Source organism: Rosa chinensis, chromosome 1, assembly GCF_002994745.2.
Source record: "Rosa chinensis cultivar Old Blush chromosome 1, RchiOBHm-V2, whole genome shotgun sequence".
Classification (NCBI taxonomy): domain Eukaryota; kingdom Viridiplantae; phylum Streptophyta; class Magnoliopsida; order Rosales; family Rosaceae; genus Rosa; species Rosa chinensis.
The window spans coordinates 4,489,570-4,516,011 of record NC_037088.1 but is presented as its reverse complement, the minus strand read 5'-3'; the positions used below and the strand labels follow the sequence as shown (position 1 = coordinate 4,516,011).

Below are 26,442 nucleotides of genomic sequence, written 5' to 3'. Positions count from 1 at the left end.
TGCACTCTAATTACTATGCTAATTGATTCTTGATGCATGAATTTAGGGAATTACCCACTCTCTTGTTATGTGTTGAGATTTGTGATGTGTGATACAATTGGTGGTTCTTTTGCTCACTAGTTTCATGTAATTAGTGTTGTGTGTCAAGTAGTTACTTAATCGAGAATTAAGGATTGCATATGTTCCTATTTTCTTGTGCCCTTCGCCTTTAATCCTAGATTTGTGGCCCGAGTAAGGCATAATGATTAGTGTTAGAGAGTTCATTCTTGCCTTAACCAGAAGAATGGATACCAAATAAGAGAAATTGACTTAGTGGCCTTGACCTGCATTAGGAAGAGAACTACATAATCATTACATTTTAGGTTTGTAACTATTGCATGCTTAAATCCCTAATTTCTAGAGCTCTACTCCTTTAGTTCATGTTTTGGTAGCCCTAGTAAGGTACTAATTCATGAGTTAGAGAGTTTATATTTGTCCTAACCGAAAATGTGAATATCCTCAAGGAATTTCAGCTTAGTGGCCTTGACCAGCATTAAGTACGGGATTTGGTTCTCATGAAGATATGTTTGTTTACTTGAGATGTGTTCGTTGCATTAAAATTGCTAGAGAGTAATCCCTAGTACCCAATTCTATCTCTCTTTTATTTATTTTTCTTTGTTTTTAATTGTTGTAGCTAATTTAGTTTTTGACTTGGTCTTTTTAGAAAATTACAATCACAATGTTTAATGATAATTTCTACCTCATTGTAAATAGTCATCAGTAGGCTCTTAGTTTTGATTATGCTTTGGTGAAAACCAAAGCCGAACATTGCTAAGGCTTGGTGCCTTAGATTAGCCTTTTTATTTATTTTACTTTCCTTTATTTGCTTGTAACTTTAGTTTCGACTACCCAAGGATTGTGGGTTAACCACTAATCCCTGTGGTACCATAATTTTGGGCTTAATACTTCCCTATCTTGACAATGATACATATGCTTATATATATGTGCATTAAGTCAATGGCGCCGTTGCCGGGGATTAGGGTTTAATAGCCTTAATCCCTTGGTAAATCGGTTATTTGGGTCACTTTAGCATATTTTTATTTCTTTGTTATTACAAAATAATAATAATTTTTTAAAAAAAAAGTTGTTGATCTAAATAGTTTATTATATTTTGTGTGCTTATTATTCTATTTTCTTTGTAATTTTTTGGTTACTAATTAATCTCACTTGTGGAAACTCATAGGCATATATTGTTCTCACGTTGAGTTATGGATCGATGGAGCTATGGATGGGATGATCCGAGGGGATATGAATAAGAAAGTTTCTATGGTGGAGGTCATCAAGAGTGGAATTCACATGCGATGGGCTCTATGTCCTCTTACAATGAAACTTGTGCTTTGTGTAATTCTCTGTGGCATTCACCTTTTGAGTACGTGCTCTTTGAGATTTGAGTGCCCGAATTTTATGCAAGAGTGTGAGTATAAGATGGACATGTATTAAGAGACATTAATTTATACCCGATGCATATTCACAAGATGAAGCTTATGAACCTAGGAAGGAATTCGTTGAAGGAGTACTAGCTTAATTGCAAGTCTCTGAGATCTTTTACATGTCTCTCAAGCTAGGATTTCACAAGAGACCATGGTTCCCAAAGCATATCCTCCGGAGGGTACATTTTCTTCCCCTCCCGGCAACGGAACCATGAGGGCTAGGGTGCAATATTTGTCTTAAAAAAACAGAAGAAGATTTTTTTTGTTTTTAGATTAGCTTTTTATAATTATATTTTAGTGGTTAATGCTTTTTTTAATCCCAATGACGAGACATGGACTTAACTTGTTGTGATTGTGAATAGATTAAGCATGATCTAAGATTTTGAATTTGTTTTGTAATTAAGTGTATATGTGATATATGCTTGACTATATGTGTGCACATAGCCTATGGTTAGGTTGGTTCATCATAATTAGAGAAGCATAATGATGATTTGAATGACTTGCATGTCCTTATTTGTGTGCTTTTGTGCCTATATATATAGTGTATGCATCGTTCATTCATTTATTCTTTCATGTGTGTACAATTTCATGACTTGCGTATCTAGAACTTGCTTGAGACTTCTCGAGGCTATATGTTAGCTTACGATGAGATGGAAATGATTAAGGCATTAGGCATAATACCATCATGGCCAAAGAAGCATGTGCTCATAAATATTTACCACTAGATTGCCACTTTGAGCCTATGTATATATTTAGCCTTTTTGTTCATTACCACCACAAATTCCTACCTAGCCTATACACTTTTATCCTACCCTTCTATGGTAGTTGGTGAAGTGATTCGAGAGAATGACTTTATGTCTGAGTGCTTTTAAAAAAAAAAAAAATCAAAAGTGTGAGGTTACAAAAAAATAAGTGTGGGGGTGAGCGATTTTATTTAGAAAGGAAAGTTTCAAAAAAAAAAAAAAAGTTGTTTGAGAAGGAAAAAAAAAGGAAAAAAGAAGAAAAAGAAAGTCAAATAGAAGAAAATCCAAAAATAAAAAGAAAGTAAAGTATCATACATAGTTTAGCGTGGGTTGTATATTGAGTTTTAGAGTGAGTGACTTAGCATTCGAAAGCAAAAGTCTTATATCTCTACAAGGGAGAGTTGCTTCACCGATTTCTATGGATTTTGTCTTTCCATATCTTTCATTTTTATTAGCCACTTGCCCTTAGCCCCATTACAACCAAATAAAAGACCTTTTGATCTTGAATGTTGTGAGCTACCTGGCAGAGATAAGATCGAAGAGCAAGCATATGGCCGCGCATGCTGTGAAATTGCTTTTGAGTGAAACACATATAGCCCATAAACACTTGAGCGGTATTATTAGTGAACCTATGTGAGTTTAGTGGGTTATGTCGGGTCTTCTATATGCCTATTTGATTATGGTGGATTGATTTGACACATGGTCAACACATGCATATACTTGAGCATTTCTCACATATGCATCTTAATTACCTTACAAATTCAAAAATCTTATATTGTGCTTACATCTACTTCATGGTCATGTACATAATTAGTTTTCCGAGGGTTATGGTTGGAAAGGCTAATATCATACTATCTTTATGTTTGTGAGTTATTAGATTTTTGGATTAGATTTCATTTTGTTTGATTGAGGACAAGCTGTAACGTCCCGAACCTAAATTTACCAGTTTACAAGTCTTTTGATGGGTAAACAACATTAGCATTTACTTTTTGGCTCCGTTTTGATATTTAAGGGGGCCCTTAAAGTTGAGTTTTTGTTAAGGTCAAAATTTGAGAAAATGTTCTTCATGAAAGTTGTAGAGGACGTTAAACCAAGCTCGTGCATATGTGGTACGTAAAAATCGGAGTTCATACGCGAAAGTTATAAGCGAAAAGGTAAAGTTACTATTCATGGTAATTTCCTATATATGGGAAGTTACTGTGGTAGATCAGATTGGTAATTCTCTCTCTCTTCTCCATTTCTCTCTCCCCGACCCCGTCAGCTTCTGCTGGCAGTTTCTCCCTCGTCCGGCAACGGATTTGGACAAGGCCCGCTGCTATGGAACCCTCTCTTCCTCCTCTTGACGTCTGTGGTATTTTGGTGGTGCGATTTGGGCCGTAGGAGGTGCAGCAAGGTGGTGTTCTCGGTGGCCATTTCGGGTCTCCGGCGAGTTTTCGTTTTCCAACCATTTTCGACCGCACCACCACCCATTTCTTAGAGTTCCCTTCATACTAGGATGAACCATGGCAGTGGGTATCAACGATTTGGCCGGATTAAGGCGAATCGATGATGAGAAACCCTGTACGGATTTGAGGTAATTTTGACCCTTTAGACTTGAAATTGAACTTGGCCACAGTTATGAAAGATGCTTAGAATGTTGAATTGATGATGTTGGTATAATTTGGTAGCCAGATATGGTGGTTGATTGGCGGCGCGTGGGGCCTAGGCGCAGCCGCTTGTGGCTGCGCGTGAGGGCGAGTCTGGCCGTTCCTGGTGAGTTGTTTTGGTTTATTGAGTAGTATATATTGTTAAGAATTTATGGATAGGTGTTTGGTGGAAATTGGAGGAGGTTTGGATATTAATCGGAATTTCTGAAATTCAATAGTTTGGTTATTGATTTATGAGAATTCCACTATCGGATTTCTCTCAGTTTTGCCCTAGAAACCTTCAATTAAAGAATTGTTGCAAATGATGAAGTCTTGGTTTAATCAGAGAAGAAATAGAAATGTTAATTTATGAGGATTTGATGTGGGAATCATATTAAATTTCCGGATTGTTATTCACGAATTATAATTGTATACAGGGCGACGTGCCGAGCTACTGCTCGACATAGGAAACCGGTAGCGTGGTCGCCTAAATAGTACAATGAGTGGACATTTATTTTAAATTAAATGTGCATGTAGTGTATTATTATTTTCTAATTGAGGTTTAATTTATTATTTGAATCATTGAGTGTTATGATTTTATGAGCTTGATTTCTTGAGATTTAGTATGCTCTATGAGTTACGGGATTATTAGTGGATTCCCTTCTCGAGGGTTTTCAATAGATTTTCAAGCTATTTATTTATGAGTTTTTGAGTTGGGAAATGATTTTTGGAAAGTGATTGATTAAGAAAATATTGTGAGAATTATTGATTTCGAATAGCGGTTTATATGGTGATTTACGAGTATGAATGATTTAGCAAATATTTGAGCATGATCGAATTATCGAGATTTCTTGAGTTTTGAGCTCCGCACTTATCAGGTTTGATGTTTTATTGAGATTTCTTTCCGAAAGCATTTATTGATTTACCGAGGATTTATGCTTTCGAGGATTGATTGAGATATTGAGTTTTGGGTTATTGAGATATTCTTAAGTTATGTTTTCGGTGAATTATTGATGACTTATTGGATTAATAACTAGTTTCCTTCCGAAAACAATTATTTTAAGGAGGTTGATTCTAGTTTATTGAGGAGGCAACTAAGTCAGCGCATGCATGCTTTATCTAGTCGGCAGTCCCTTCTAGGTAATAGTTTGGTTGGCAGTCCCTTCCAGATTACATCCCGTTTGGCAGTCCCTTCCAGATGATATGAGGTAGACAGTTGGCAGTCCCTTCTAACTATCTGTGGCTAGTTAGCAGTCCCTTCTACCCACCTCCTCCTAAATCCGATTGGCAGTCTCTTCCGATGCGTCACCTGATTGGCAGTCCCTTCCAAATGACATGAGGTAGTCAGTTGGCAATCCCTTCTAACTACATGTGGCTAGTTGGCAGTCCCTTCTACCCACCGCCTCCTATTCTGGTTGGCATTCCCTTCCGATGCGTCATCTGGGTGGCAGTCCCTTTCAGATGGCATGAGATGATTAGACGGCAGTCCTTTCTAATCATCAAATGAGCTTTCTTGGAAAAGGATTGAGTTGGAAATATTGTGAAATCTCGCTGCATGTCGGTTTTGTTAACAAGATATTTGAAATATGATTACTTTTATGAGGGATTGGAGATTTTAAGAGATTGCAAGATGTTCTATTTTTTACGTGATTAAGATTGCAGTAAAGATGATGATTAAGAGTATTTTCAAGATTGTTACTGCATGCGAGTTTTTAGAGAATAACTTGGGAAAACATTAAGTTTTACTTATACATTCGAAATTACTTATTTTCGTCGACTCACTCTAACGGTTTTTAAATGTTTTCCCCTGAGCCCTTCGGTTTTAAATGTCCAATTTGCAGGCCAATTTAGCTTGATGTCGATCGGACATGGGGTTGAGGCATAGCTGTCATAGCTTTCGCATTATAAAAGTATCGGTTCTTTATCTTGTATTCTATTCTCTTGTACGCCTGTACATTAGATTGTTCTGATAACCTATGAGATTAATATTTTTTAAGTTCAGAATTGTTTTGTGATATGGAGATGTTGTATTTTAGGGAGCATGGTGGCTCCAAAAGATTAAGGGTGTATTATTTTAGAAGTGTAAGTGTCTTTCTACAGGTTTTGGGTAGTCCACTTTTAGAGGAAGTTCCGCCAAATTTTTGGTAGAATTTCTTCTAAGGTGGGCCCCGCAGAGCCACTTTGGATTTCAAGGTGAAATCTGGGGCGGGTCCTGTCACAAGCAAAGTTCAAGTGTGCGGGTGTGATTACACGCATTTTATGCATGTAATCGTATCTAAAACGCTTGAATTAAGCTAATCTTCAAATCAATTATTATGTAATTAATATATTTTTATTTATTTTGTAGTAAACCATGATTTTTTTTCATTTTAATGGAAGTTTTGGAATTAATTGGTGAAGCACAAATTTTTCTTGTTTTACATCTATTTCATTAAAAAAAAATTGAAATTAACTAGAAATAGCAAAATATAAAAAAAAGATTAATCTTGTCAAAAATAAATAAATATGTTTACAAAATCCCATAATTAAATCCATTCACTAAAAAAAATTAACTAAACTAGTCATTTAAATAATCCACCACTTATATCCCTTCATTTTAAGATCTTATCATCTTATGATCCCTTCACCTTATAATCACATCACCTTGAAATCCCTTGGAACATCCAAATCCCCTACCCAAACACTACCTAAGTGTAGGAACCAAGGAATTGGCATAACCGAACTAATAGAAAACAGTTCTGGACCTTGTCAGTTCCAACTAGACCTCATCATTTAGTCTGCGGATCAAGTGGGTCGATGGATTCCAGTAAGCCTGACGGGTAAAAGCCCGGCCTGGCCCGCATAAAAACACGCTTCGGTGGGTATAGGGTCGGGCTTGGTTTAAGGGTTTAAACCTGGCCTGTCCCATAGGCCCGGCCTGCATAAGGCCAGTAAATGCCCGCTCAGCCCTTAAATACCTGGCCCGTAAGCCCACTATACCATGTGTAGTCAATATATATTGTGTGTGTGTGTATATATGTATAAATTATATATTATACAATACATATATATATATATATATAATCTATTATATACGCACATATACACATACATATAAATATATGTGTATCTCTATATATGTAAACTAGACAACCAATACTGATAATCTGATATCATTGATACAAGGAGGAAGGAATCTGCTCGACTAGACAATTTGGCTTCACATTTGGGTGCAATATGAAGACTAGACAATGACAATCCAATACTGATATCACTGATACAGAAGAGGAAGGAATCTGCTAGAAAATCTAATTCATGACACTGAACATGTCAACAATTAATCAAAATTAAAAGAATATATATATATATATATATATATAGGCACACATATATACATACATACGTATGTTTTTATCCGAAATTAATTACTGTAAGAATTCTAATTAAATTATTTGAGTAAAAACTTAAATGTAGATTAAGTTATTTATTATTTGAAATTAGAGAATATAGGACCGGCCCGGGTAAATGAGGGCTACCCAGATCGACCCCAAAAAACCCGCAAGACTAAGTTTGTATGCATGGGCTTAAATCTTGAAGTTTATAATAAAACTCAGCTCAACCCCGCCCGTCATTTTGTAAAAATATTGTAAGGCCCGGCCCAAGCCCTCTACTGATGGCCCGGCCCGTTGACGACCCCTAGTTCCAACTTCACATAATGAAAAACCCGAACCAAAACGCATTAATGCACTTCGGTTTCGATTTTGGAATTTTTTTTTGAAAACCCTAACCATCTCAGCCCTAGATGAACATACTCGGAATCTAAGAATATGTTAAGAGTTAACCACTTTCGTAGATCCAATGACATCCTTAAGGCCTAGAGATTAACATCAATATATGTCTCTTCTCTCCTCTGTTAGTTGTATCTCATCATTTTTTTTCTTTTCTTTTTATGTTTGTGGGTCTTAACGGTTTTCACTGACTAATTTTTTGTTAACCGGTATTAATAAGTTAGAATAATTGATTAGAAAAAAATTTAAAAATAAAATGGGCCATAGCAGTCTTAACTCTTAACAAGTTTCAACGTGCAATCCGCAAATTCATTGAGCTCGACCCGTTATGACTCGTATAGCATGGGTTGAGCCCGGTAAACCCGCCCGTGACCGCCCGTGTATTATTTATCTTCTCTCATCTGTTTGTACTAGCCCAATTATATCTGTTAGCTTTACTTGCTCCCGACGGACACTTGGGACTCCTCTCCCCCCCTGACGACCACCCATCCATCCGAAACACTCCCTCACCGCGGCCACCACCTCCTAACCCGACCCGGTCCCAAATCCCAGTGATCTTAGTCCGGATTCAGCTGATAGACGCCAAGAACTGGGCTTCAATTCCCATCCGGGTGTGCGACCGACAACGAGGTATTCGTGTATATCTATTGAAATGCCGCCGTAGGAGCATTTCTTATTCAGTTTAGGTTTTTCAGTGAAAAACCCCCAAACTCATCGAGTCGCACAAAGCAAACTTACAATTTCAATCTCTCTTATCAGCTTCTAGTATTTTTCCCTTTAAATTTGCGGTTTCGATTGGAATTTTGATCGAGTTCGGCTATGGTTTCCTTTTTTGTTTTTATGCCTTTAATTGTTTTTTTGTGGTCAAATAGGTAGGGGCAGGATGTCAAGCAGGAACGAAGAAGTTTTGAAGCTTAAAAACAAGGTTTATCATTATATATGATTATATGTAATTAGTATCACTCTTGAGTACTTAGTAACTGATGCAATGTTTGCGGCAGATTATTGAATGCCAAGAGGAAACGCTGCGGCTATTGCAGGAGAAACAGGGGTGGCCTGCCAAATCTAATCTTATGGAACAGACAAAAGAAAGAGCTGTAGCTGACTTGACAAGACAATCGACCGAAACATCTGAATTTGAGAAGGAACTCATCGATCTGTACAAGGCCTTGAAGCGTAAGGAGAAGTCTGAAACCAATGTAAGACTTCCTTGTTGAAGATTCCTAGATCAATGTATGATATATGTTGATAATATAAAAATTATTTTTGTGTTCTACTTTAGTCACTCTATATATATATATATGTTTTGGTGTGTTTGAAACAAAAAGGAAAGCTTTGTTTGCAGCTAAAAGATATTTTTGACGCGATGCAAGCTTCGCATGAGAAATATAGGAAAGCTATGGAAAAGGAGCTGATAGAAGGAGAGTGTACGTTGGATACTGTAGATAAGAGATTGTCAGTGATGCTAGAAAATCGCGTAGAGATGGAGAAGAGACTAGAAAATCTTAATGTTTTCTATGAGGCTGTGTATTCTACTCTCAAATCGAAGAAGTCTAACGGTGTCTCTCTTGTCAAAGAAGCTCAGGTGATATATTGTGGCAATATCATTTGTTAGGATTAAGGTCAAGTTCATGAGTCTGTAAAATCTGTCTTTACTCTCCCTCTCATTGCACATTCTTCTTGATTTTTTTTTTTTTTTTTGAAGAATGGGAGGTTCCTAAATGTGGTACGGCTGACTTTCTCTTTTTTATTTATTGGTGAAGCTTGATCATCCTGATGGACAGAATGGACCCAAAATGCGAAAAAAGAGAGGGTCGAAGAAGTCTCAATAGGAACCTTTGCTTAACATAAAATAATGAAGACCTGTTTGGGCTGTTGGCTGTGAGTGGAACTTGTTTTACATTTAGGAGTTCAGTTGTTTCTTATGTTTCTAAGACATAGCTCGATGTTCAAACTATTCGTAAGACTTTTATCTCTGCCCTCTTGGCATTGTTTAAACTACACACTGGTTTCATATGTCTATTTTGGTTATTCTCTCTACCTTAGTTTGGTTAATTCTTCAAATGATTAAAATTGGTCCTGAATAGCTGCATTTTAAACCTCTCAGTTTATTTCAGTAAGCTAAGCAAAGCAGTTGAAACTCTTATGGAATAATCCAGAATTGCACAACGAACATGGGTGCCTTTGTAACACCATTCAAGAAGCTTAGATAGTCATCAGGTTGAAGATTAAGTGGGAAAAAAAAAACGGAGAAGACTAGGCCAAGGGTCTATTATTCGGGTCAGCAGAAACGGGCCTTTACTCTCTTGGGAGAGAGAGAAAGAAGCCCAATGATTCAAGCGTTGCGGGCATATTTCACAAGGAAAGATAAAAGTGAGGGAAACCAACGTTTACAGTGATTAGAAAACAAATATTATTCATTAGTCAACCATGTATCCAATACTAAAGCAAGTCAGAATCTCATTCAGCCTCAGCTATCAACCTGAATACTGTCTGCAGGGAGTGGCATACAAGCATGTATGTCATGGCATCTTCAGAAATAAAGTTTCCCCCAGTTCTACAAACCGGATTGCTGTACCCGTTACTTTTTGTAGTAGTGATAGAGGGATCGATAGCTCTCTCTCTCTCTCTCTCTCTCTCTCTCTCTCATCGTTCTCCTTGTCTCTCCACCCCCGAATCAGAGGAGGTGATTGAGGTTGCGAGTTCCGGCTGCGATCGGAGGCACCTGATCGATATCCTTCTCCCTCTCATCGTCATCTCGCTCATCGTTATCCTTGTCCCCCCAATTTGATTCACCTCCCCGGTTCAGAAATTAGAAGGTGTTGATACATTTGGGATTTTGAATAAGTCATTCGATTGGCGGCGGCGTCGGATTGGGTTTGGGTAAGCTGCTTTACTTTACTCTCTCAATTACTAGGTGTTCATATATTGGGGTTTCCAATTGGTTCTGTGATTCATCAAGCAGGATAGATTTTTGTAATTGCTGAATAGGTTTTGTGGTTCATCAACCAGAATAGATGAGCTTGAGCAGTGGTTTTGTAAATGCTGACTGGGTTTTGTGATTCTCTCTGAAAACCCCCGACTTCTTCAGGATCGGATTTTGCTTGTTTATGTTCTCGGGGTTTGATTCTGGAGATTGTTTATTCAATTTGTTGCTCTATTTGTTTGTTTGGTGCGACAATGTGAGATATTTACTGCTATCCACTGCCGAGGTTACTGGCTTTGTGGAAACAATTGTAGGTGTGAAATTTTCACTTGGCCAAATTCCTCAGGAACTAAGTGGAATGTTGAATTTCAGTTTACTATGATGGAATTTGTTCTACTGTGGCCGAGGGTCATGATGTGGTGTTTGTTAGGTATTTTTGAAATGTTCAGGGTCAGTAAAAACTGGGACTTTTGTGTTTTGGGGTTTTATTTTGGTCAGGGTCTGTAAAGTCAACCTTTTTTTACCGTACTCTTGCAAGCACTGAGATATAAAACACCAGTGGCATTTCCTAGTCAAATTATGTGTGATATGTCAGAAAGGCGGCCTGGGTCTGTTTGAGACCTATCTATCTATCAAGTTTTTAATTTCAGAGGAAGTAGGAAAAGAATGGGGCAAAAACCACTAAACCACTACATCTTTTCTTATGAATTTGAGAATACTTTTTCTGAGGGGTTACGTGGATGCATTGCGGTCCTGTTACCTCACAATGGAAACTGCTTTTGTCTTGCATGAGGGGTGAGAGTTAACCCCACTCTTTTCTTTTGCATTTAGTGTCATACCTACTACTGTGCAAAATGTCTTTACTCTAATGATTCATCTATAAAGAGATGATAATTCTTGAGCTTTTTCAATTTACTGCCTTTTGAACAGCTCTGATTTTTATGGAATGTACGATGTAATGGATTGCCGTATGATGGAACTGCAGAACTTTGTTCATCGAATTTGCCCATTTTCTCTTTCGAGATGTTAGTTGAGTTTGTTATTAGTTGATAACAGTAATTGGGGTTACAAATATTGTCATGATAATATTTGTAAGGTTGTGTTGAAGATGACTGGTAGCTAAAGCATTCATGAGATTGCTTGTCTTTATGCGGCCTCACAAGTATACATTCCTTTTTCTAGTTATGCATTCCATGAGGGGTGTCTCCAATTTATACTATTTTGTTTACTCAGACACAAAGCATCTTGAAGTTTCTGAATTTATAAATGCAAAAGAGCCAGATGTTTTACCTTTGAAGTGGATTTGCAGGATTTGTGAAAGCTTGTCTGTACCTGCATATAGCTTCTGGTCTTCTAGTACCAGGAGCCAAGCTGTTTCTGCATTTGGAGGATTTGCTTTATGTGGTTAAAGCCAAACCCCATGATCACAGGATGATGTGTGACTCACCGATTGTGCAAACTAAGTTGAGCGAGTAAGGCTGCATTCTTGTTCTTTGTAGTTACTCTTTCTTGTTTTAGTTATATATGCAGGGGATCTCTGAGCTTTTCCTTTTTAATGATTTCTTCTTTGTTCTTTGGTTGCATTTTGCAGAAGTGATTCTCTCTGTAAATATTCTCATTCTAGCATCTCATATAATTTTATGGATACCTATTCTACATGTTCTAATCTTTTTAGTGTATTTTTCTTGAGACATTGTCATTGACATTTATACTTTAAAGACTACATTCTTAATGTTTGTTTATATTTTTTTTAACTGTAGATAGTCATTTGCAGGTTAAAGATTTAACTGAGCAGTTTCCAGCCGCTACACCCCTTGCTTTGGTACTGAAACAGTTCTTGGCAGATCGTAGTCTGGATCAGTCTTATTCTGGTGGCTTGAGTTCCTACTGTTTGGTGAGTAATGCTGGAACACCTCTCGTCGGGCTTAATGTAATTAAATTATATCAATGCTTGATTTTTAAATTTAACCATTTTTCAGTGGGGATAAAAATGGTGTCAAAGGTGATATAGAGTTTTAAACATTGACTGAACATTATGCCTGATCAAAGTATACTTTTCTTCCTTCCATATATATATATATATATATATATATATATATATATATATACAGAAGGGTTCGAAAGAGGACGTCCGTGAAATTATAAAAATGCGGACGAACGTTCTCAGCCGTTGATCGGCTTAAATGAAAAGGAATGGCCCGCTTCCAATAACAATCGCGTCAAATAGTCTTGCACTTCAAACCCGACTACTCCCAACGATAAAACCAAAGTCTTCTCTGGTTCTCCAGCCAAAATCCATATCTTCCAATCCATGTCTTCTCACAATTGATGCTAAACTCATCTCAGGTTGCAACAATCGTGCAATCGAAGCTTTCTTTTTTTCCTCTTTCTCATGAAAATTGTAGTTCTCTTATGGTCCCGACCTCTCTTGGAGTTTTCGCGCCAAAAGTTGGAGACTTGGAAGCAGAGGAGCACATCTGGAGTATGGGTTCTCTCTTTTTTCTGATTTGTTTGATTTCCAATTACAAAATTTAGGGTTTTACCATATTTGGGGCGTTTCTTCTTTCTGTTTCTGGGTTTCTTCTTTCTTTCTTTTGTCGATGTTATGGTGTTTTCATTGATTGTCATATGTATCTTTTTTAGTTTTAGGCAGCAATGAAAAGCATTCATGGGTAACTCGCCTCAGGTTGCACGATTGTCATAACCCAAGCTTCGTTCTTTTTCTTTCTCTCACAAAAATTGCAATCCTCCGATGGTATCGACCTCCCTTGGAGTTTTCGCCCCAAAATTGGAGGCTTGGAAGCACATACAGTCATCTAGAGTTTTTCTCGAGTATGGGTTCTCTCTTTTCTGATACTTTTGATTTCCAATTACAAAATTTAGGGTTTTTTTTTTTTTTTTTTGAATCTTTTATGCGAGATGCCATAATTGAGATTTTTCCTTTCTATAACTAGTCAGCGAATCTGTTGATGTATCTGTTCTCCTTGGTTTTTGTTGCTGCTATGTGTATGAATCAAGATCGCTAGCTGAAGTTTAAAACTATTGAATGAATTCATAAATACATCTGATATCTAGCAGCTTTTTGTTATGTGGGAAATTGCAAGTCGATTGCTTATTCCTTTTGCTTATCTATATTTGGTGAGTGTTAATGACATGTCAATGATTTATGCTGAACTCTTATTACCACATTTGGGCCTTGCTTTCCCTTCATGTATAGATTTTCTTCTGGGTTGTTCTTCTGAGTATCTATGCAACCAGTATCTCATTAATTGGTTACCATAAACAACGCCAAATATCAAATCATTCATGTAATATCTATTTTATTCATATAAAAACATAAGGATATGAACATAGAAGGGCTAGTTGTAAGTTTGGTACAAACTTGTACTGAACCTATTTAAAGAAGCTTACCCCTGTTTATTCTCCAATTAACTACATGCATGCATATAAACAACGTTGAAGTTGTGTATGACTTTGATACATGGTTTTCTTTTAAAAATTGCTAGGCTCTTATTTGAAAGGTTTAAGATAAATTTTCTATTCTTCCCTCTTTTTCTTTAAGCTTTGCAGTAGTTTTTGATAGAGAATATTGTGTTTCAGATTGCAAGGGAGTTACGACTGAGAGATATTGGGGGCATAATTGTGGTAGATTTCATTTATATGGCCGATGAATGTAAGTCAAAGTTTCTTTCTTTTGTGTGTGCAAATGTGCATGCTTCACATATGGACATAGTTTTGCACATCCATGGGACTAATTGTGTACTTAGTTGCTTACTGGACTAGCCTATTATCTTTCAGCTTGATTTTGTTCCAGTTTATGGTTGATATCATAATTTTTCACATTCACTTGTAGAGATCCTACATATCATGAACTTGTTTAGGCAAAAACTATATTCTTTTCTGCCGCCCCCCCCCCCCCCCCTGCCTGGACAGAAAGTGAATTTGAAACTTTGACAACCTGTATGATGGTTCTTTCTCCTATTCAGATAAGAGATTATGCTGGAGATTATTCAGACGAGTCAGAGAATGATGATGCTGTAAAAAAGTACACCAAAATGTTTGACTGGTCGAAGTACCCTCCTGAAGGCTATGTTCCTATCTCTAAGAAACAAGTCATCGAGGACAATCCAAAAAAACCCAAGGATCTGGAACAAGACAAGTTATGGTGTGTTTGATTCTTCAGGTTTTGGATGCAAGACAGTTTCTATCTAGATTTGGTGGATTGGTCTTCACATAATGTATTGGCTGTGGATTGGGAATCTAGGTTTATTTGTGTAATACTTTTAGTAGTAAGGTGAGCTCTACTTTATAGACTTTGTCAATGTAATATGCATTCTCTGAGAACACAGATATGTGGTTGTTGTGGTTGTTTTGTGCATTGTCTCAGAACACAGAGCTTTGCTTTTGCTATTCTAGAGAAAAGTTCATTTTGTTTTGTATTTTATTGTATTATAGAATGAATGATATCTTTACATGAATGTTGTTTACTTTGGGTGTATGTTGGTTTCTTGGCTGTGGACTTGTGGTTGTTGTTTTCCTACAATTTGTTATTTCTGCTATCAGCAGGCACCACTGGCAGCAAACATTTATTGGAAACAAAATGAAAAGATCATGCACTGTAATTTGTTTTCCTTTTTTTAGTCATATATTCAAGTTATTGTCATATCCTAGCTTTTATTCCATCTTCATGTACATCAACTCACTTTCAGGTGCCAAAACTCTAAGAGTATCATTATAAGTTAAGCGAAAGTTGGTTATATAGTTCTCAACAACGAGTAATATACCAATGGCAATCAATAATATTTGAATATCAGTTCATACTGAAGCTTGGCATTCTTAAACAAAACAAGATTGCTCATGTACAAAATTTCAATGAGCCTATTTTTTAACCAATCTTCCAAGAATCTTCTAAGTATCCAACTAACCATTCACAATTGAAACCATTACATACAATAACGTCCATAGGAACCTGGAAATTGCATTTGTCTGACAAGTTAATTCCAATGTGAGAAAATCTCCTATAAACAATCATATATACTGGGAAAGATTGGGAATTAATCTTTGGCTCTCCTCATAAGTACATGACGACATTTTTTTCCGCTTACAGGCATCATTCTGAGCAACCTCATGATAATCATTTGTCCCAGATTTGGGACCAGCCAAACTCAAAATAGCCCCCATTCAATATCTGCAAAGTATCAATATCTGCAAAAAAATATTGGATATCTTTTGACCTCATGATATTTTACTACAAAAAGATACAAACTTCTTTCATTAGTGGAAAACTAAACTACACAAAAAGAAAGAAAACTGTGAGTCAACAGATCAATTCACAATAATTAACAGATGCAAGAAGAAACTTTTGAGAATATGGCTTCCAAAGCTACTCAGAGGCAACACTCCTGTTTTTGACCAACTTGAGCTAAATTATGCTACTTTTTTCATAGTAGTATGCAAATATGCAGATATATAAGTTCCAGAATCTTGAAATTGACTATCAACAAGACTCTACCACCATATAATCTTGAAATGAATTCTATGTCTTCCAAAACATTGATCAACCTATAATCCATACAAAAGCTAAATCATTAAAGTAGTAGTGGTAGTTGACTGATGCAAAATTAGAAAAATCCCAAATCAGATGCAAAATCCTAAAAATCCCAAATCTTCAAACTCAAAAAACTCAAAGCTTACCTTAGAGTTCACCTGTTGATGAACAACCATCCTCATCCATACTGCTGGAACTTGACTCCCCATCTTTGTTAATAGCAGGTCTACATAAAGTAAGCAAAAATAAAGTTGGGTATATATCAAGCTATAAAATAGTTGACATAAACAATAATCTCAAACACAGTTAACTATAAATTCTTACTTTCCATGCAGTGTTGGACAATTTCTTTTGTCATGTGACTGACCAAATAGTCCACATCCATGGCATTGCCTGCCTTGACTCTCCTTTACCTTAACTTAGGGCTGGGCATTTAAGCCCGAAAACCCGTAAACCCGGACCGAACCGTCAAAGCCCGACCCGAACGGGCCGGGCCTAATTTTTTTTTTAACCAAACGGTTCGGGCCCGGGCCTTGATCTTCAGACAAACGGTTCGGGCCGGGCCTTGTATTTCAAAGCTGTCAAAGCCCGTCAGGCCCGTCATATATTAAAGAGGACAGATGTTCATGTAGTATTGGTCCTCATATAAGCCTCAAAATTTTTATAATAGGATCATACACACAGGATTGCATTCTCACTCAAATACCTAATAACCTAAACCTCATCCTCATTCCTCATTCCTCATTCCTCACTCCTCAGCCTTCATTTCCTTCGTGTAGCCCGATCTGAACCAAAATACCAAATAGCAATAAGAGGCGGCCGCCTCCTTCTCCTCCGCTGAGACGCTCAGACCCCCGCCGCTGAGACGCCCGCTGCTGCTCTCTCTCTCTCTCTCTCTCTCTCTCTCTCTCTCTCTCTCTCTCTCTCTCTCTCTCTCTCTCTCTCTCTCTCTCTTCCTACTTCACCTGCGGAGCTGTAGGCCGGAGAGCCGGCCGCCTCCTTCACCGGATAGATCACATCGCACCAGAGGCCGCCTCCGTCTCTCTCTCTCTCTCTCTCTTCCTACTTCACCTGCGGAGCTGTAGGCCGGAGAGCTGGCCGCCTCTTTCACCGGATAGATCACATCGCACCAGAGGCCGCCTCCGTCTCTCATTTTCTCCCTCTCCTCCACCATAGCTGTGAGGCCGAGACACCAAAATAGGAGCTCGTTGTTCTTCAGGTCTGCCATCTCGTTTTAGCTTCATGGGTTCCTCAGTTTATTGATAAATTTAATCTCTTTATGTGCTTATATGCTTGTGAGTTGTGGTTCCTGAAAATGGGTTTTAATGTAGATTGTAGTATGTGATTGCAGGCTTGTACCACTGCTGAACACAATGATCTGTGAGTTTCTTTTTCTGGGTTTTTGCAACTATTTGTTCAGTTGTTGTGATATTCTGATAGAGTGATTGTTTTTGCGTCTGATTGAGTTATTATGTTTGTGTTTGTCAGTTTATGTTTGCTGATAAAATGAGGCTGAAATGTGATGGAATTGTTGCATCCTAAATTTAAATTTTTGATTTTTAGTGACTGCAAATATGCTTGTGAGTTGTGGTTCCTGGTATTTGATTTATTGCCTACTGCATTAATTTTTACTTGCTTGCTGCATGTTGCTATTTTATTTGCTACCTGCAGTTTCTGTAATGAATGAGTAAAGTTGATTATGTTGAGTTGCAGTTTTGGGTATTTGTTTATATATTAAGAGATTTGCAGTTTCTGGTATTTTTGTATATGGACTTGTTGATAATCTTGAATATTGGTATTGAAGTAGCTTCTGTGTGTACTCCTAGTTGAGTAAAGTTTTGGCTCTTAATGGTTCTTTGTTATTGAAGTAGGTTCTCTGTGTAGTGCTATTAATGGTAAAGTTGCAGCTTGAATGGTTCTTTGTTATCTAAATCTATTTATGATGGCTATTGTAGGGAAAACTATGGAAGCCAATTGATGGATGGCCGCATTGCTGCTGGATAGGAGGCTGGAAAAATGACTTGCTAAATTGCTGCATCTGAATTAGGACTTTATATTTCATTGGATATTTGTATTTGAATCTGGACACTTTGAATTTGAATTGTACCTTCAATTGTCTTGATGAGTATTTGAATTTGGACACTTTGAATTCGAATTTGCAGCTTGAACTTTGTATCTTGATATTGTGTTTTGATTCAAATCTTCAACAGCTTGAAATTTGCAGCTATATATGAATGAAATCTGGATATATATATATATATATATATATAAATGCATAAGCAAATGGTCAAATACAGGTTTTTGGGCCCGAAAGCCCGCAAGCCCGGCCCGAAATGAAACGGGCCGGTTCCGGGCCGGTCCCTGTTTTTGTCAACACGGGCCGGGTCCGGGCCCAGTGAAATTATAGTTGAGCCCGGCCCGTGCCCAGCCCTACCTTAACTTTCCTCTTCTCTTTTCCTTTTTTCAACCTTTTCCCACACCCTTTGGCCCTCACTTGATTTGGTTCATTAAAAATATGCTGAATAGCATCAACCTGAGGTGAGTTACCCATGAATGCTTTTCATTGCTGCCTAAAACTAAAAAAGATACATATGACAATCAATGAAAACACCATAACATCGACAAAAGAAAGAAAGAAGAAACCCAGAAACAGAAAGAAGAAACGCCCCAAATATGGTAAAACCCTAAATTTTGTAATTGGAAATCAAACAAATCAGAAAAAAGAGAGAACCCATACTCCAGATGTGCTCCTCTGCTTCCAAGTCTCCAACTTTTGGCGCGAAAACTCCAAGAGAGGTCGGGACCATAAGAGAACTACAATTTTCATGAGAAAGAGGAAAAAAAGAAAGCTTCGATTGCACGATTGTTGCAACCTGAGATGAGTTTAGCATCAATTGTGAGAAGACATGGATTGGAAGATATGGATTTTGGCTGGAGAACCAGAGAAGACTTTGGTTTTATCGTTGGGAGTAGTCGGGTTTGAAGTGCAAGACTATTTGACGCGATTGTTATTGGAAGCTTCTCATCTGGGCCATTCCTTTTCATTTAAGCCGATCAACGGCTGAGAACGTTCGTCCGCATTTTTATAATTTCACGGACGTCCTCTTTCGAACCCTTCTGTATATATATATATATATATATATATATATATATATATATATATATATATATGTACTTTGCTTTTATACTTATTCTTTTGCTGGTCAGTAGTGGACTTGATATATCAACTCATACAATTAGATATGTAGTGTTGCCACAAAAAGGTACCAAATCATTGAGGGTTTATCTCAGATTTTAGATACCGTGATGCTTCATCAATCACCAATTTTTGACAAAGTTGAGCAAGCTAGTCTATTAACAACTTTTGTGGTTGCAAAGAGGGAAATGATACTGCAGCTTGATTTCTATTGAAGTCTCTTGTATTGCTTTACAATTCTGACTGAGGATAGGTTTGCAAAGTTCTGTCCATCTTGAGTTGATTTCAAATACCAGGAACAAAGGGAACTAAGATTGCTGAAATTCCATTCTTTATGGAACTGATAACCTGTTTGACTAGGCTGTAAATATTATATCACGAGTTTCAGGCCACAACCTAAGCATTGTCTTTGTGATGCGTACTTATTCAGTTGGGGATAGGGCATATTCTAGTTGGAAAGGATGTTTAAGTTCACATATTCTAGTTGAAAAGCAAATGTAATTGGTAGCTGAAAAAATAAAAATGAAGTTGGGGAGCCAAGTACTATGTGTGAATTGGAGAGTTTTTCTTTGGTTTAGAAGGTTGAAGATAAATTAGATCCAGCCCTTGGCTATGCATGGACTGTCACTTGATTCCCTACTCATTTTTAGGAAGCATGAACATGTTATATTTTCTGGAGCAATTTAAGTAACTTGGAGCCTACAGTAATAATGGCTCTACTAACCTGTTGTTCTCTCTTGGTGGAGCATTGGATGATATAGTTTGGCATTTGAAAGTTTGTTGCTTATTCTTTTAGTCAGGTCTTTGATATTATTTTCAGACATATTTTCTGGTAAGAAAAATGCAAAAATTCAACAGGTACTCTATGTTTCTTTAACTTGCTGTTTCACTCTTATTGTAGGTACTACTAATTGTGCGTTTTCCCCAGCATGAGTGTTTTCTTGGCCGACCTATCAACCAAGTAATTTCATTTGCCACGTTATATATTTGTCTCGTTAGTATGCATGGTTTCTGTTGGATGACAATACATCATACTAGCATTTATAATCTTCTCTTTCGTAGACATAGTAGGATATTTTGTACATTTATAGTTTTTCCGTGGATCATAATACGATTGTACTGTGGTTTCTAACTCTGTTTTTGTTGTAAAGGGTGTGAAGCTATGTGTTAAAACATGTATTTAACTAAAGAAACAAGAATAAGTATTGCATATATAAAACCTTAATTAAAAATTAGGGAGTAATGGAATTTATATGCGTGGTGTCAACCAATTTCTCTCTGCTGCATATTTTAATTTGTTTCCCGTCTTGCATTGAGCCATGGGCTTTGCTGCCATAGCATAACTGTAGTTGCCTAGGTGAATGCTTGTTTGATTCAATAGTGGGGAATTTTTTCACTAAACAAAAGGGATATTTCAGAACTTTACGCTGTTTTGAACCGGCTTTTGCCACACCAATGTAAGTAAATACACCAAAATATAGAAATCCACAATTCTTGTAGTGATAGAGTTTTGATGGGCTGTAGACACCGGGACCAGACTGCTTTTATGGACCCTATCCACCCAAAAGAAATTTCCATGCTCTTGCGAAGCACTGAGTAAAGATTCCAGATATATTGTGCAATGCTGGAAATAGTATTCCATGTCCTGATAATTTTTCTCCTGTCTTGTTCTGGTGAATTTCATGTGGCTGGGTTTAGTTTGAAGTTCCATTTCAACTTCAGTACTTTCTGTCCTTTTCTGTTCCACATTTGTGCTAATGATTATTACTAGATTGCTTTTGCTTAACCGCTATACTAATGATCTTGCAGGACTTCGGAGACCTTCTGATGAATTTCTTTATTTTTTTGGGTAAGCCAATTGCTGATAACGATTTCTTCTGGTTTATTTATTTATTTTTCTATCATTCATAGTGCTTTGATTTAGCTTTACACTGATGATAGGCCTACTTTGTTTTTTATAATACAGGCATTAAATGGCTATTGTTTAACATTTGATCTTTTTCTTCCCTAGGAATGTTTTTGATCCTCGGCAAATGCGTATTTCTGTACAGGGAAAGGGAGTATATATAAAGAGGGAAAGAGGTTGCAGGTAATGATGGCATCTTTTGCTTTCTTGTCTGTGCATGACATATGGATTTCTTGACGTCCACTACTTATATCTTGTTCATTTACTCCATGTAGCATCGACCCCATACACATTCATGATCCCCTTTTTCTGACTATTAATGTGGGACGCAATTGCTTTTGGATACATCAATGTATCATGGTAAACTGTGTTATTTTTTGGTTGGGTTGTCATGATATTTGCTGATCAATTCCCAATTAGTTTGTGCGAAAACCAGATGTTTGTTGAGAGAAAACTGCTTAAATAAACAATTGCAGTTGTCTGTAGTCTTTACTGATGAATCAATATATTTCACACGAGTCCACATGTTGAACTGGGTATCATATGTTGAATGTTTTCAAAATAATGTGAGGATTCTGGAGGATTTTGGCTACTGTTTGCACATGCAAGTGCTAAAACCTTTATTAGTAGGTCTATAACTTAATATCATCTCTCTGGGCACTGTCCCTAATTGGGTGAATTCTTCCCCGACTCTTTCGAAGATGGGTGCAGTGGGTGCAATTTCCTTTGACTCCGTTTCAAGGATGGGGAGGTATACCCTGTCTGGAGACGAGCCCAATTCTTCACATATATGTACATACATTTTTATTTATTTTATTATGTAAAATTTACTAAATACTAATGAAACCCAAGTCTAACACTTTAATTAGCTGCCTTTTCATTTCTCTGTCAATATTTTGATTATCAGATTTATAGAATGATGTGTGTGTGTGTGTGTGGGAGTTTTCGGAAGCTTAATTCTATTTTGGAGAATGAGCTTGCTTCTATTTTACAGATTTCTTAAGGAAATGGATTTGAGCTGTTGGGTTCATGGATGCATTACTTGCTGGTGCTTGAGTGTAGTTGCCCTCATTCTCCCTTATTTGTTGACTGACATTATAGCTTGTCTTGTTGCTAATGTAGGTTTTGCACCGCTGGGCTTCCTAGTGATGTTGTTGAAGTTGGAGAAATGTCTTTCCATCTTCATAATGTAAGTTTTGTTCTTTTCATGTTTACATTTACATCATTTTGATATGTACAGTCCCTCGACTTTCAATTTCATCAAAAACTCATCTGTATTATCAAATCTCATCTAATAGATCATTTTGTCATTCTTCCGTTAACTGCAGCTGTTAACTCGCTAACATGGCATGCCACATCAGCTCCTGTGGGCCCCATCTCTAAGGCAAAATTCTCAAATTGCCCCTGTCTCTCTCCCATCTTCAGAAGAACTCAGCTCATCGTTGTTGAATATCCACAACATCGGCTCCAACCCTAGAAAGTTCATCAAGCCCACCCACCCACCCTCCCTCCCTCCCTCCCTCCCCACAACAACCCCTCCTCCCTTTGCCACAACAACCCCAACCTGCTGCCTCCCCCGAAAGCCCCAACCTTTCTCCTAAACCCGACCCGACCCAAGATCGACCCTGATTTTAGCTCCATGGATGAGAGCGGGAACCCGCTTTCGGTGATCCGGGCCATGATTACGGTTCGATTTTTGGAGAGAGTGTCGTTTATGCTGGTGGAGTCGTTGGAGCTTCTGAAGCAGCTTGAGACCGATGCGAAGGCCTCGCCGGAGGAATAGGCAGCGCTGCGTGAGGTGGGCAGAGAGAACCGGGGGATTCTGGCCTTGTCGATGGCGGAGGAGAACAGTGGTATTATCTTCCTCCACCACATCCTCTTCCCAGACTATATCTTCAAAGTGAGAGAAACCGAGAAAATTTCAGATCAAATAGATTTGATTTGGAGAGCTAATTCTCAAAGAAGGGTTGTTGTAGTAGATCTGGAAAGGGAGAAGAAATCAATGTTTTTGAAGTTGTGGAGTGTGTCCCGAAAGCCCCAACCTTTCTCCCACTTTTGCTTTTTTTTTTTCCTGGGTTATTTTACAAATGATTCATAAAGTACCTTTTTCTTTCTCACGAAGTTGAAACTTCTTCGAGCTAGGCTAATGGATCTAACAAGGAAATTATGGTACTAGTAGGGATTGATATTTATGAACCCATGTAGGAATTGATTGTGGGGCGCCGAGGTACCAATTGAGGTTTTCAATTGTTTTTGCTATTAGTTTCAATCTCTGTTTGCAATTGGGGATGTCGGTAGGTTGCAATACTAGGAATGGCTCTGAAATCGTACTCGGAGATGTTGTAAATGACCCAAGATTGCGTGTCACACGAAATTGAATTTCTTGCTTTCTGGGGATGAAGATCAGTTCTTGCTTATGGGGACGAAGACCAGTTCTAATGGAGGCATGGACAATTTGGAAATTTTGCCTTAAAGATGGGGCCCACAGGAGCTGATGTGGCATGCCATGTCAGTGAGTTAATGGCTGTAGTTAACGGAGAGATGACGGAAGAATCTATTAGATGAGATTTGATAATGCAGGGGTGTTTTTAATAAAATTGAAAGTCGAGGGACTGAATTGATGTTGGGCACAAACCACAGGGCACTAAACAATATTTAGCCCATTCTTAAATGCCTCACACTATTCTTTCTCATCCTTCCACATGACTAGTCTAATTTGAATTTGGCAAAACATGTAAACTAAAATCCAACAAAGCAAAGCAGACAAAACAAAAAAATAAAAGAACTCTTGAGAGAAAATCTACCGCAATGAGAAACTATCCAACCCAAAATTTGCATCCATCCTGCAAACTAGCATGAGGATACTTTTTATATCCTAACCTTGAAATCGAGTAGGAAAGTATGAGCAAATTCATTTGAAAACAAACCAATCACATGAAATTAAAAGAGCGAAGCATAGGTGTATTGTAAGAGATTGCAGATAAAGATATGAGAGGAGAAGAAGATGAAAAAAATATGGGCATGGCTTAGATATGAGAGGAGAAGAAGATGAATAAATCTGGGCATGGCTTAGAGAGCCGTGAGAGGCGACGAAGATGAACAGTGGGAGTTGGGATAAGAATTAGGATGAAACAGATCCGTAGGATTTATTCATTTAACATCCAATGGTTGTAGCTTATTTGTCCCTTAAAAAGTGTCCCGCAGGTGAGCGGCCTTTTGTGTGTGTGTGTGTGTGTGTGTGTATACATATACACACACACACATATATATATATATATATTCATATATCAGTGTGTGACTTCCCATGTGACATTGCCAGTGAGATTTCAAAGAGTTTTGCTTCCAAGGCTTTGATTTATGAGGTCAATGACAAGCCAGCTTTGGAGGCCAATCCTCATCTCTATGACCATAGAGTGTTGGGTCCAAAGCAAGAGCTTTTCTTTTGTCACCACCTCAGGTATTTGTTTTTTGCCAATTTTGCATACTTTGTTTCTTGCAATTAGGAGACTATGGTACTTTATTTTCCTTTCTTTATTACATACTATAGTTTTTGGGAATTGATGCTTTAGTCATATATTTGGTTGTTAGCTTACTTCTAATTCTTCAGGAAAAAGGAATGACTGCTGCCTTGTCTCAATTGAATGCATTGGTCAAGGAAAATAACATGTTTTTTTGGCAGTGGAAGTATATGTTTGAGGTTAGAAATATGTCTTAATTAACTTTTCAGTTCATCTCTTCACATCAATTGATGCTTCAATTTTGATCGACTAATATCAAATTTGTGTTTGTGTTACTGAAAATTAGATTTTGGATTGAACTTACATACAATATATCATATGTTCTATTTCAAAAGGTTGCTGCTATTTCCACATCATAAGAGGTATAGCATGGAAAGAGAAAATAAGACCTATGCAGTCACAGGCTTCATCTACAGATTACAAAATTGAAATGTTCATTGACCTTTGACTATTGTTGTACTATTATTACCAATTGGTAAGTAATCTCCAAAGAGACTTGATCACTACTGTTGTAAGACAAAATCATTGTATTTTAACACAATGTTAATGTTAAACCCCTTTTAAATTTATCGACTTATTTCTCAAGCAAGTTTTCAAATGCATGTGCATCTCTGATTCAAAATTTTCTTGTTTGTTACCCAGAATTGCTTCGGTCCAAGCAATATTGCCCAAATTATGTATTTTATTAGTATTTTTAGCATTTATGACCGTTTTAGTGATTATATCCAGTCACAGCACTTTTATCTACTTAGCATTTAGTTGTAAATTTCAAGTAACTTTAATATATTTTGTGTAATGGTTCCGTTGAACTATGTTCAGGAAATTAATCCAAATATTCTAGACTTTTTTTATTTTTATTTTTTATTATATTTTTTTTTATATAGAAGCGAGAGGAGGACTATATCATCGTCCTCCCTCGAAATTTTATTAATACTCAAAGAAAATAATACAAGCGGGATGGAGGACTTAGCCAAGGCCAATCCCAAACAAAGGTACATGAACAAATGAAAAGCCAAACAAAAAAAGAACTTTCTAGAAAACTCCATGCAAGTACATAAGGGACAAACAATCAAACTCAAAAACCTACAACAAAGACATGAGACGTCCATGATGAACGTGGGAACATAATTAAGAGAATCTATATACTGGCCTTGAAGAGAAATCCTGGCCAAAGTCAGCAACCAAGAACGAGGGCAGAGACAACCACAAATTCCCTCCGTCATGAGAGGCACCATAATTAGCCAAGGTGTCAGCAGGGGCATTTCCTTCTCTGAATATGTGTGAAACATGCAGATGCAAAACCTTTGCAAGAGCCAAACAATTGGACCACTGAACATGGAGCTGCCAAGGAACCAATTTTGGTGAAGCAAAATACCTTAAAACAGCTGTCGAATCCGTTTCGACCCATAAGTATTAATTGCCACTCTTGCAGCTTGGCCACCCTGATAGCCTCAATAAACTCCAATACCTTAGCATCAAGAGCACTAGAAACCCGCACACGTGAAGCAAAAGCCAGAACAAATGCACCATCATTGTTCCGGGCAATGCCACCGAAGCCTGCGTGATCCTGAGCTCTAAAAGACCCATCAATATTTATTTTTATCCATGGGGACGGCGGAAGCACCCATGTAACTCGAGTAAACTTAGGAGCACATGGACGTAGCGGCGACAAATGCAAGAAGCCAAACATAGGAACCCCAGATTGAGAATTTGACGATGCAAAGATCAACCCATGCCATCTGAC

The 26,442-nt window shown here is 37.5% G+C and overlaps 2 protein-coding genes across 2 annotated transcripts; both read left to right on the top strand.

The window, feature by feature from the left end:
- Nucleotides 1-7,989: 7,989 nt before the first annotated feature.
- On the top strand, nucleotides 7,990-9,644 carry LOC112198788. The gene is made up of 5 exons (XM_024339896.2): nucleotides 7,990-8,234; nucleotides 8,477-8,529; nucleotides 8,606-8,803; nucleotides 8,950-9,189; nucleotides 9,368-9,644. The coding sequence occupies exons 2-5, from the start codon at nucleotides 8,488-8,490 to the stop codon at nucleotides 9,434-9,436; spliced, it is 549 nt and encodes a 182-aa protein (XP_024195664.2). The 5' UTR covers nucleotides 7,990-8,234; nucleotides 8,477-8,487; the 3' UTR covers nucleotides 9,437-9,644.
- Nucleotides 9,645-10,443: 799 nt separating this feature from the next.
- LOC112182218 lies at nucleotides 10,444-14,568 on the top strand. The gene is made up of 7 exons (XM_040512517.1): nucleotides 10,444-10,487; nucleotides 11,829-12,002; nucleotides 12,295-12,424; nucleotides 12,877-13,012; nucleotides 13,174-13,362; nucleotides 14,131-14,203; nucleotides 14,517-14,568. The coding sequence occupies exons 2-6, from the start codon at nucleotides 11,962-11,964 to the stop codon at nucleotides 14,199-14,201; spliced, it is 567 nt and encodes a 188-aa protein (XP_040368451.1). The 5' UTR covers nucleotides 10,444-10,487; nucleotides 11,829-11,961; the 3' UTR covers nucleotides 14,202-14,203; nucleotides 14,517-14,568.
- Nucleotides 14,569-26,442: the final 11,874 nt, after the last annotated feature.

Bases quoted from the DNA above. Each gene is read 5' to 3' on its own strand.
- LOC112198788 (XM_024339896.2), top strand. From the start codon at position 8,488: ATGTCAAGCAGGAACGAAGAAGTTTTGAAGCTTAAAAACAAG. The intron at 8,804-8,949 runs GTAAGACTTCCT...CTTTGTTTGCAG, and splicing joins AGGAGAAGTCTGAAACCAAT to CTAAAAGATATTTTTGACGC. The intron at 9,190-9,367 runs GTGATATATTGT...TTATTGGTGAAG, and splicing joins CTCTTGTCAAAGAAGCTCAG to CTTGATCATCCTGATGGACA.
- LOC112182218 (XM_040512517.1), top strand. From the start codon at position 11,962: ATGATGTGTGACTCACCGATTGTGCAAACTAAGTTGAGCGA. The intron at 12,003-12,294 runs GTAAGGCTGCAT...AACTGTAGATAG, and splicing joins GTGCAAACTAAGTTGAGCGA to TCATTTGCAGGTTAAAGATT. The intron at 12,425-12,876 runs GTGAGTAATGCT...AACTCATCTCAG, and splicing joins GCTTGAGTTCCTACTGTTTG to GTTGCAACAATCGTGCAATC.